At 47.8% G+C, this 12,039-nt stretch overlaps 2 protein-coding genes across 2 annotated transcripts in view; one reads left to right on the top strand and one right to left on the bottom strand.

Moving 5' to 3' along the window:
• The window catches only part of CSMD2 (CUB and Sushi multiple domains 2), a 543,202-nt gene that overhangs the window by 201,405 nt on the left and 329,758 nt on the right, over positions 1-12,039 (top strand).
• HMGB4 (high mobility group box 4) lies at positions 2,847-3,574 on the bottom strand. Its single transcript, XM_077769470.1, has one exon. It carries the CDS (start codon positions 3,446-3,448, stop codon positions 2,870-2,872), a length of 579 nt encoding a protein of 192 aa, XP_077625596.1. The 5' UTR covers positions 3,449-3,574; the 3' UTR covers positions 2,847-2,869.

The following is a 12,039-nucleotide window of genomic DNA, read 5'->3' as shown; positions in this document are numbered from 1 at the left end:
GGAGGTGGGGGGGTGGGGAGGGTGTCTTTTCCACCTTCAGGAAGTTATAAAGGGAAGGAAACTAAACAGATAAAGTAGAGGCTAGAGGGAGACATAAGGCTAAAGACAGCCTCTTACAGAATTACAAGGAATCTGGCATTTATTGAGTACTGTATTGGTTATCCATTGCCATGTGACAAATTACCGTATACTTAACTGGCTTAAAACAATACACATTGTCTCATGGTTTCTGTGGGTCAGGAATCCAATAACAGCTCAGATTGGCTGTGAGACCTCACAAGGCTGCAATCAAGGTGTCAGTGCCATGGCTGTGTTCTCATCTGGAGGCTCAACTGGGGAAGGGGCCCATTTCCTTGGTTATGTGGTTGCTGCAACATTCAGTTCCTCATGGTCGTAAGACTGGGCTTTAGTTTTCATTTGGCTGTTTGTCTGAGGCCACCCTCAACTCCTAGACACTTATCACAGTTCTTTGCCATGTGGGTTTTCCCCAGCATGGCCTCTTCACCAAGCCAGCAAAGAGAATCTCTAGAGCAAATCAAGTAGTAAGATGGAGTTTTATGTATCATTTCATAATCACAGAGGTCACATCTTATTTCTTTTCCTTCATTCTATTGATTAGAAGCAAGTTACAAGTTCTGCCCATATTTAATGAGAAGGGATCATACCTGGGTATGGACACCAGCAGGTAGGATCAGGAGACAGCCACGCTAGAGGATGCCCACCACAATACCTATTATGTGTTAATGACTGTGCCAATGCTCTTGTATATGTTACATCATTTATTCACTAAAGCAACCTGCAAGTTGGGCGTCATCCTTATTGCATGCGGGAAGACTCAGAGAAAAGAGAACTTGTGCAAGGTCCTGTAGATATTAAGATCAGAACCATTCATAACACAGCACCCAGCCAATCTGTGCAAGCTTAGAGGCTGAAGGATTTGCATCTTTACAGTGAGGAGCAAGGGCCCCAGGCAGGCAGGGGAAATGGGTAGCAAGTGTGTTACAGCTCCCTGTGAGACTCGAGACCAGGAGGAAGGAATGGGTGTGGATCACATGTTGAGAAAGAAGAAAACAGAGCACTTAGGTTTGATGATCTCTGCTCTCTCAATGAAACAGAAAATGAGGACATCTCCTGAGAGAGTGGAGGTTGGGTTGGAGGGGAAGCAGAGCCAAGTTGGAACAACAGCTATAGGGAACAGGGAATAGGAAACGACTCTGGCCAACACCAGTACAAGGTTGCCAAGTAGGATAAAACCACTTCCTCTCTGAAGCCTTCAAAGGTCGCCTTGGTAGGGGGTACCCGCTCCTGCCCCCCTGACACTTTGTATAGTCTTCACTTATGCACACATTCATCTCTCTCATCAGAAGGAAAGTTCTTTCAAGGCAAAACCTAACAGTAGTCTATGCAGGGCCTCCCTGTACCCAGCACAGGATCTGCCACATGTGAGTCTCCCCTTAATGGCCTGATTCCAGACATTGAATTTCAAAATCACTCCACTATATTACCTTCTGTTCCCTAAAGGCTCATCCAGTCCTATAAGACTTTTCAAAGTAAGTATTTTTACTTTTGTTTTGAGGGTACAAATAGCAGTACAGTATGAAGTGTAAGTGCATAATGAATAGGAGTGGAGATGGACTTAGGAAAGTCTGTTGCGTGCATAACCTGGTGACAAAAAAAACCCAAAAAAGCAATTTTGCAATTTGGCCCAGTCTTTTTGATGTCAGGAAGCCAAGAGCCATTTCAAAATAGTTCATATCAATCTATATTGATAGGAAATGTTGCCCATAGTATGTTGTTGCCTGAAGAGTAGTTACAGCATAGATACAAAACAATCCGATTTGTGTTACCAGTTTTGACTTAGTTTAAGTGGCAGAAAACCTAATTCAAACTAACTTAGACAAAAAAATGAAATATGTGGGTTCATCTTCAGTGAAAAGCCCAAGACTCCACCCTGATGCCATAGCGACTAACATTTGTGCCCAAGAATGAGGCAAATGGCTTACAACAGCCTCCGGGCTACACTCTCCCATAGGACCCCTTGCAAAAGCTCTGCAGTCCACTCTAATTGGACCAGCGTGGGTCACATGCCTGTGACTGAACCAATCAGCATGATGGAGAACTTCATCTGATCAATCCTTGGATGGTGGCGGGTGCCATGAACAAGAGGAGAAGGGTGGTCATAAAGGCAACAAATGTCCACTCCATGTGTTATGCTTCTATAAGCACAGAAAAAAATGAGGGGGTAGATGCCCACCAAAGTTGTGACAGAGTTTTCTCCAAGTCATAGGACTTGGGCAGCATCAGATACCTGTTTTTATAAAATCAGTCCTGAGCATCCCCACTAGAGTAAGGATCACCACTGGAGTCTCCTCTTGGCTAATGATACCTAAGACTTCCTGGAGGAGCAGTTCTAGAATTACTGGAGAAACCGAGCCCCCCAAGGCCCACCTAAACTCTAGTTTCTCAACCCCTGCTAGGCCTAAATTGGGAGCCCAACTTGAACTCCAGGCCTCTGGCCCTCCTGCTGAAGCGGATGGCAGGACTGGCACTCACACACCTGACCACAAGGAGGGTCTTCTGCCCTAGATTAACTACTTGCTACCAGGATGCCTTTACTTCCATGACTTCCACTTGTACCTGGAGACTCCCATCTGACCTGCCCAAGCCAAGCCTGGTAGGTACTGAACTACGGGCTTCTCTGTGGACACCTTTGCCACCTGTCTCAAAGCCAGTCCTCCCCAGGATCAGCTTTCAAACCCCAACCTCAACTACCACCCCACTCACTTCCTCAAAGCATCAGCAGACATGGCCGCTCTAATGTCACAAAGGAGACTGGTGACAGGCAATACAGTTGAATGGCATTTTATTTTTAATTGGATCCACCAGCCTTGTCCGACTTTTTCCCTCTTTGCTGATTCCTAGCTGACCCTTGGTGGCGCTTGCGGGCATTACGTTGTTTCCGGTAGATTTCCAGGTCCTCATGGTATTTGGCTCTCAGGAGAGCTGCTCTTTGCTCATATGGTTGCTTTTCAGCCCCTGTTGTTGCAGACCACATCTTCCCTGAGGCCTTTGCCACCTGCACTACTGACCAGTTCGGATTCTCCCTCTTCAGCTGGGCATAGTGGTCTTGGCAGAAGAGCAAGAAAGATGATGGGGGCCGTCTGGGTGCATAGGGGTCCCGCTTTCTCCGCTTCTTCCTCTTGCCAACATAATTCATCATCTCTTCCTGGTATCGGGCTTTGTCAAGCTTGGCCAGGGCTTCATATTTGGCCTTTTCATGCTTTGAGATGGACCTCCATTTTTCCGAACACTTTCTAGAGAACTCTTTAAAGCCAAGGTAGATATTTGGCTGCTGCTCCTTGAACTTGTTCCTGTAATTCAGCAAAAAGTGGATGTAAGAAGAGACATTCGCCTTGGGCCTTAGCTGCATTTCTTTTCCCATGTTCATAAGGTCATCTTTTTCTGGATTCAGTAACTTGGACAGCAGAGACTTCTGTCTCCACACTCCAGGAGCAATCTAGAAGGTGCTCTGCTTGCGGTGAATTTTTCTCTCTGTAAGAGCTACAGTCAGGAGTCAGCCTTTTCAGTGGTGGTGGCATTATTGAGTCAGAGCAGGGGACTGTGACATCATTCACCAGCCTGTGGTATTTGCATACAGCTACTCTTATTGGCTGGCTACTTGAGGGTCCAGCTCTGCTTCTGATGAGCAATAACGATTCCCCAAGACAAGGCTAGGGAGCAACCACTTCCTCTAGAATATTTCTCCTTGGCTTCCTGGAGGCCATGGGCTTTGCTCAGCTATGGGAGCTTTCAGGCTCTCAGATGTAGTAATGAGCCATGGGGTCTGCCTTCCTCACCATAAGATTGTCAAGATGCCACATGATCCCTTCCAAAGTCAGGACGGAAATAATGAACACGAGGAGGTGGATGGCTCCGAGCTGTCATGATAAAATGTGAAGTCTTTCTGTTTGCCTTGAATGGTGGCAGCTTACACCATTCAAAGAGTTTAGTAGTGACTCTAAAAATAATCAGGTATGACAGCCGTGACTCGGTTCCTGTCAGGACAAAGTTGTCTAATTTAAAACCTGAGCATTTGGGCTCTACATCTAAATTCTTCATCGCTCTGAAGAACTGGGGGGTGAGGTGGGTGGAGGGAGGAGAACCTTGAGGTTTTACTAATTACACTTGAGTCCATGAAAATGGGGTCGAATCCTTGGCTTATGAGGAGGCCTCCCTGCTCTTATCTCAAGGGTCCCTGTCTCTCGGGGTTGGAGCACAGCACTCTAATGGCTACACTCAAACTAGTTGGCTTCTGATTTGTTGTGAAAGCAGTTGCAAACATTCTACCCCTCTTCCAGATGAAGGAAGAAGGAAAAACAACAGAAGTTTGACCTTTGAACACTTTGAAGTCCTTGCTTGTAAGGTGCTGGGATTAATACAACTTGGTGGTTTATGATAGCGGCAAATTGATAGGGCTAGAAAATGGAGCCTCATTAACACAAAAATTAGGGCAAAATAGCTGAATTTGGGATGATTTGCGTGACTCAAGCCCGTGCTTCATATGCTGGTGCCTCTGCGGCTGATGGTTCTGATGTGCGGCCTCGGCTACTGAGCCTGACAAGTAAGCTGCCTAAGACTAGACCACACTTCCAGGGCTTTCGGTCCATCGCCAGGGCTTCAGGACTGACTTCAATGTCTGCTGTAAAAGAAATGTGAAAATTAATGAGTCTCTAGTTCTGAATTTTATCCCCAGCTCTGCCACAAGGCAGCTTAGCTACTGAATAGCCACCTCTTTTCTGTAAGCCAATGATTTTGTATCTGTAAAATGGGTGTTTTGGACTGGTCACGAAAGACCCTCTGGGTGCCATGCTTTAGTTTTAGGGCTGTATTTAGTGGCCTGTAAAACATCAGATGCCAGCCAAGGAAGTCTGTGCTAGTGGTGAGAGCAGAGAGGTCTGGCCAATGAGAACATTTCTCAGACTAATTAGCTTTCTGTGCTCCAGTTCTTTTTTCCAAGAGCCGCCGCAGGTTGGCTCACCTGTTTGTTGGATTTGAGCTGGGCTACCAAGGGAAATGGGACACAGCTCCTCTCTGAGATGGAAGGACTTGGCTAACATCTATAGATATTAATCAGACTGCTCAGTCTCACAAAAACCCCAGTGGCTCATCTGTGCCTCTATTCATGATGACCTTCTACCCTTCTCATGATGAAAAGATCCAGAAGGATTAACTCCATGATAATCATCTGGAGCCTAACAGATCTAGGAAGACAAGGTAGTGAAAGGGAAAAGCTGTGGCCACCCTTTGGTCTTTGGGCCACACTCTCAACTTGGAGAGGTGAAGTGGGGGCATTGTCTGGAGGACCTTAAACACAGTTAATATGCCTGGCTTTCTAAGTCAATGCTATGTGTGCTGGTAGCTGAAACTTTCCAACTTTTTCCACCCTGCTCTTTTGTCCTGGGACCACATCAATGAGTCTCATGCCATCTGGCTTCCATTTCAGTTTGGCCAATGGGGACCCCAACAGTAGATCAGGGAGAGAGGAAGGTGATGTCAGGACATTTATTCTGGCTCCTCCTCACAGGGTCATCTGGTGCTGGCTTCTCTGACCCTGGAATGAAGGTCTTGGCTCTAATTAAGAGTCTTTTCCAAATGACTGACTCCTTCCAGGTTCAGGAATTGCTCCCTCTACTTGTGCTTTCCTGCCGACGGGGGTAAGAGCTCTGCTTTTACTAGCCTCTGAGGACTCTGCTATACCTTGTGGCTTTCCTACACCTTGTCCTTCCCTTGGTAAAGAGCTTCTTTATTGAACACTCCTCAAATTCTTCTAATCTGAGTGGCCATCTGTTTCCTGCTGGGACCCTGACCGATATACCGTGTTTCTAGCTTTCCACCATGAACAGCCATGGAGGCGGATAAATAAAGCACATGTGGGCATCAGTCCAGTGTCGAGGGTGTTGAGCTTCTCAAGGCCCAAGTACCCAGTAGTCACACAGCCTAGAATGGTCTGCAGGGGCAAATGTGCCTGCCTGGGCAGTAGCAGAAGAGAGCCAGATGGCCTCCATAGAGGCATCTAATATCCTCTGTATTATGAGATGACCTCTAGGCAGGGGTATTGGTCTGGAGAACATGATTGTAAATATTTTCAGCTTTGTGGGCCACATAGTTTCTATTGGAAGTACTCACCTCTACCATTGTAGCTCAAAAGTAGCCATAGACAATATATACACCAATGAGTGTGGCTATGCCCCTGATAAAACTTTACGAAAACAAGCAGTAGGCTGGAGGTCATAAATCTGCTGACGCCAGTCTAGAGATATGAGTTCAGTGTTTTCTAACTTGTTAATTGCCATTTACAATAAGAAATACATTTTACATCGTGATCCATTTGTGCACATGCATACTTCATATAACGCTTAATGTGTGCCAGTCTCTAAGCACTTTACCTCTATCAATTCATTTAATCTTTATAACAACCGTGCTTGTGTGTGTGTGTTGCAGGAGGTGCTATTTTTATCCCCACTATAAAGATAAAGGTCTCTAAACACAGAGTTTACAGAAACAAAGGCTTTATGAAACTATACTTATTATGTTTGTGATGTACTCTTTTCTATCCTGTTATAGTCTCTATTTTGTTAAAGTGCAAACTGCAGACTGATCTCATGACCTACTGTGAACTGATTTGAAGAACACTATCTAGAACACCCACCTTGGAGACTGTGAGATCCTCTTGACTTAGCAATGAATGATAACAAAGTGAAGAGAACACGACCTCTAGAGCCTGGCAGACATGAGTTCAAATTATAGCTTTGCCACTTACTAGCAGGGTCTAGCTTGTTACAACCTTATCAATAAAGAGCAAGGAGGTGGTAACAAAGCAGTGTGGAGTAATTAACAAGTGATGGGAATAACATAGCCAGCACTCCCCCTACTGTGTGGGCTGGATGTAGGGACTCACTTCTAATGAATAAAGTGTGGAAAAGCTCAAATTGTATCTTTCCAGTGGAGAGAATTGTCAGATATGACCTTAATCAATAATGGTATTCTTCCCCCAATTCCATAACCCCTGGTCAAATCATGAGAAAATGTTAGACAAACCCAAATGAAGGGATATTCTACAAAATACTTGACCAGTACTCTTCAAAAGTATCAAGGTCTTGAGAAAGCAAAGAAAGCCTGAGAAACTGACACAGATTAGAGACTAAGTAGATTCAATGTCTCAGTGCTATGGGAGATGCTGGACAGGATGTTGGACCCAGAGAAAAGGCATTAGTGGAAAGACTGGGGAAATCTGAACAAAGTCTTCCATTGGGCTAACTGTACTGTACCAATGTTGATTTCTCAGTCTGGATACATGTATCATGGTTATGTAAGATGCTAATGTTAGAGGAAGCTGGGTGATGGGTCTACAGGAAATTTCTGTACTATCTTTGCAACTCTCTTCTTACTTCAAAGTAAAAAGTCTTTCAAAAATCTCCCCAGCTGACAGTAATGTACACCCAGAGTTGAAATACCTTGACCCTTCTCCAGAAATCTCAGGGCAGATTTGACCCTCAATAGTAGCGGCATGGGATCTTGGCATATCTTCTGTAACAGTGTTCCCCAAATTTGGGGGAGTGCTGGAACCATCTGAGGAGGTTCCCAAAATCCCAGTGCTCAGGCCACAAGAAAAAGAGCAAAAGTACCTGGCTTGGGCATCTGGTAAATGCTTTGATGCTTCTTCCATCCCCCTCCTGCCCCTCTTTTGGTGGGGTGGGAATCAGTGACTGCACATGCCCTCTGAAGAAGGTATCTGTGGTAGGTAGAATAATGGCTCCACAGAGATCTCCACATCTGAAACCCAGAAACCCATGACCGTGTTACCTACCTTCCATGGCAAAAGAAACTTTGCAGATGTGATTATGTTAAGGATTTGAGCTGGGTGGATTATCCTGGGCTATCTGGGTGGACTTTATGTGATCATTGTGGGTCGCTGTGAGAGGAAGGCAGGAGTGTCAACATGCGAGATGGAGATGTGGTGTCAGAGTGTGATTAATAGATGTGGCACTGCCAGGTTTGAAGATGGAGAAAGAGATCACCAGCCAGGAAACGAGGTGGCCATGAGAAGTTGGGGGAGGTTAACAAACAGATCCTCCCCTAGACCTCTAGAGAGCACAGCCCTCTAGACACCTTGATCTTGGCCCAGCAACACCCATTTTGGACTCCCAAGCCCCAGAATTGTAAGACAATCTGTGTTGTTTCAGGCCACTAAATTTGTAGTAATTTGTTAAAGCAGCAATAGGAAAGAATACAGTATCTTTCTCATCCAGCTGATGGCCTGTAACATTTCCTGTGCTATTCTTAACCTCTGCTTGTGTTAATAAAGATGAAAAATTTATGCCACCGCTTATTAGATTAGTTGTGGGAGCAAGGAGCATGATCTACTCAATTTTACACACTCTTCTTCCCTCACTTGCTGACTCATTAAGTCACTAATTCACTCGTTTGCTTACCAATTAATTCACTCTTAGATTCTTTCAGTTCATTCACTCACTTATGCACCACTCATGTACATGCACACATGTGCATACGCACACCCACATCTCAATAAATAGCTGTGAGTTGCTGGAGCAGCATGGCTGATTCTTTGATGGCCACTTATAAGCAGTATTTGAAGGATGGATATTATCTTAGGAAAGGAGGTGGTGGTAGAGAAAAGTATCTGAAATTTCCTGGAAGCCAGACTGGTGGGGAAGGCAGGGTCATAAGCAGCCAGGCCTAGGCTCTTTGGCATTTACCCCATGCCAAGAACTATTGCTCAGTCACATGTGACCATATTTTAATGATAATGATGGTAATGCTTTAGATATATCATCGCCAGAAAAGCCTAGCGAGAGAGATTAATTTTTCCAAGGCCACACAGCAATGAGTGGCAGAGCCAGGGCTCAGACTCAGGTTGGTTTGACTCTTAAGTCCATGTGGTTCACCTCTGTGGGGAGTCCAGGAACCCCCTTGGCTGGGGCCAACGAGAAGACAAAGCCAGCAAGGAACAAGCCAACTATTGTAGGAGGGCAGATGGAAAGAGAATAAGGTGTCTAAGTCTCAACACTTAAGGGNGGAACCCCCTTGGCTGGGGCCAACGAGAAGACAAAGCCAGCAAGGAACAAGCCAACTATTGTAGGAGGAGGGCAAATGGAAAGAGAATAAGGTGTCTAAGTCTCAACACTTAAGGAACTCAAGGGAGACTTTTCTCATTTGGCTTGGTGGATCTCTCATTCAGTATGGATCTGGTCAGTTGATCCTCACTTTGTAGAATCCCTGAGTCGAGCAGGTAGACTGACCGGATAGCCTGGATAGCCCACAGAACCACACCAGCATGTGCAGGTAAGTACATGTGGAACGTGGGTCTACTATTGAGTACAAATATGGGCCCTTAATAATAATAGTGAATGCACTTGGAGCACTTGCTATGTGCCAAGCACTGTACTGAGAGCTTTTATATCTGTTCTCTCATTTAAACCTATCAGCTCTATGAGGTGGATGCTGTTGTTATCCTTAATAAATAGATAGGGAAACTGAGACCCAAAGCAGGCCAATTACCTGCCCACAGTTAGACAACTGGTAAGTTTAGATCTGAGGCTTGAACCCAGGCAGGTGCCTCCTAGAGTCCATGTACCTAATCTCACCCCAAACTGCTTTCTTTCATGGCCCTCTGCCCAAGAGTCTCCCTTCCTGCACAGAGACATGCCACAATCAAGAATGTGTGGCTGCTGTGTCTTGAAGCCTTAGCAGGAGTTTATGAGCATCGCATCACCCTGAATCATCACAATGCACTGTGAGAGACACACTGGGAAAGAGAGGCTCAGAGACATGCAGCCGTCTCCCAGGGTCACAGCCAATGAATGTGGAGGTAGCATCCAAATCCAGCATCATTTTGACTAGGACCCCTTGTTCACCGGCCTGCACATCCCTGAAATGTTTTACGCCAAACATCCTCTAGCTGACTGGAGGCTCATACCCAGAGCCACGACTTCAGAGGTGCCGGGCTCTCAAGCAGGGCTGGCTAGCTGCCTCCTGGAGGGGGAGGGGCACATTGATGATGCTCAGGCTCAGAATGGCAGTCGAGTGGCAGGCAGCGGCTGGCGTGGGAGGCTCCTTGGTAAGCCATCTGCAAACATTTCCTCTGGATGAGAAGTATTATCCAAATATAATCCCAAAAGGCCTCTGTAAGGCATACATGGCTACCCTCCCTGGGAGGGGAACAGGTCCCTTCTCTGACTCAGGTCTGCCAGTGACAGGTGGAAGATGGACAAGACTGAGAGAGCAGGAGCTGATGGAGGTCAGGCTGGGGCTGCCCAAGGAGGAAGGAAGGTGGCTGCCACGTGCACTGGCTACCCTGGGTGCCACAGAGTGACCCATCCTTCCCCCCTCCCCACCCCCTGCACTGTTCTGTCACCAGAGTGGATGCAGGCATCTTTACTTCTCCAGGGAAACCTAGGCCAGGCTACTCTGGGGTCTGCTTAATCCCTGTGTGCTCTGGAAGGTAGGGTCAATGCACTGATAAGATCCTAACTCTTCTCCCTTCAGACCGAAGCAAGAGAAGAAAACAGTTCACATTTGTTAGGCACCTGCTGTGTGTCAGGCACAGTCCTGGACACCATATATACATATATATATATACACACACACAAGTTCACAGGACCCCCATTGCACAGATGAGGAAACTGAGGCTCAGAGAGGTTTGGGCACATACCCACATATATACAACTAGTAAACAGTGTATCCAGACTCAAATACAGGGCTGTGTTGATTCCAGCAGCCCGGCCCTTAACCTTTGCCCTCCCTAAACCTATGGCCTCTGTGTGGGGGAACAAGACAGGTGATGACCCAGACAGGTGGCATCTCCACGCAGGCACAGACTTGAGGCAGGAAGGTGAGAGCCTCCAGGTAGAGTGTGGGTGTGCCTTGGTCCCCAGGCTCGCACGGCCTGCACCCTGTTCCTGGGACCAGGCCGGAGGGGGCAGGCTTTAACATCGTAGGGCATGGGACCATCAGGTCTCCAGACCGGATCGCAGGCCTAACCTGGAGCAACAGAGGCTTTGGCTGGGGGCAGGGGATGGCTAGCTAAGGGTTTGGCAGCAGGGCAGGGCAGAGACAGCTCTTCGATTCCCTCCCAATCAGACCGGAGCAGGACAGGGAGTTAGGACAACGAATGTACAAGGCACATCACGCCGTGCAAGAACGATGGGGGGAGGGGGGGGGGGGGATGGTGGCAGTCACAGAGGTGCAGAAAACGACGCTGGGCCACCCCTTTGCCGTTATCTCTTCTACAAGGCCGCGTCTTCGGCAAAGCCAGGGCACGGTCCCATCAGCCGATTGGCCCCGCTTGGGTCACATGGCCACCCTGATCCAATCAGCTGCAGCCTCAGGGTCACGTGCTTCCGGCGGGAGGCCTCCTCTTCAAAGGCTTGTAGCTGTCTGATTTAGTCATGGAGACAGAAAATGAGGGAGGCGGGCGTCCCCTGAAACGTAGTCGAGGACCTGCCCCCGGCCCCCTCACCCAAAGCCCGGCCCCAGGCGCACCCCCGTCTGCAGACCCAGCGCCAGCCTGCTCCAGGCAGCGTCCTGGGCACAGCCTCTGCGCAGACTCCGGACACGCTCCCTGCCGCTGCCCTGCTGGCTCAGCCGCTGAGCCGGGAATGCACGGAGCCGACGCCCCAGACCTTCTCGAGGTGCCACCCCCAACCCCCAAGCCCCCGGGGCGCCCACCTGCAGGTGTTGACACCCGCGGCCTAGGAACCCTGTCCCTGGCACTCCCGGGCTCAGGTACGCGCCCTCCGGGGGGCAGTGCTTCTGGAAGAAAAGCGGTTACCTGATGTAGTTTGTGCGGGTTCCCTGGAGCTAACAATTAGCTGAGCAGGGAAGAGCCCTGATAATTCGTGGAGTTTATTGCATTGCTTCTGAGGAAGAAGGAACATTTGCCCACATTGATTACCAGACTTCACTGATACTGCCCTGGGGATATGTCAGGACAAGAAGAGTCCCCCCCCCCCCCCCCCC

This window comes from Crocuta crocuta, unplaced genomic scaffold (assembly GCF_008692635.1).
Source record: "Crocuta crocuta isolate KB4526 unplaced genomic scaffold, BGI_CrCroc_1.0 scaffold351, whole genome shotgun sequence".
NCBI lineage: Eukaryota > Metazoa > Chordata > Mammalia > Carnivora > Hyaenidae > Crocuta > Crocuta crocuta.
The sequence above is the reverse complement of the archived record's forward strand: the minus strand, read 5'-3'. Positions and strand labels throughout refer to the sequence as shown.

What these genes read in the sequence shown, in the direction of transcription:
- HMGB4 (XM_077769470.1), bottom strand. Translation starts at nt 3,448, where the DNA reads ATGAACATGGGAAAAGAAATGCAGCTAAGGCCCAAGGCGAATGTCTCT.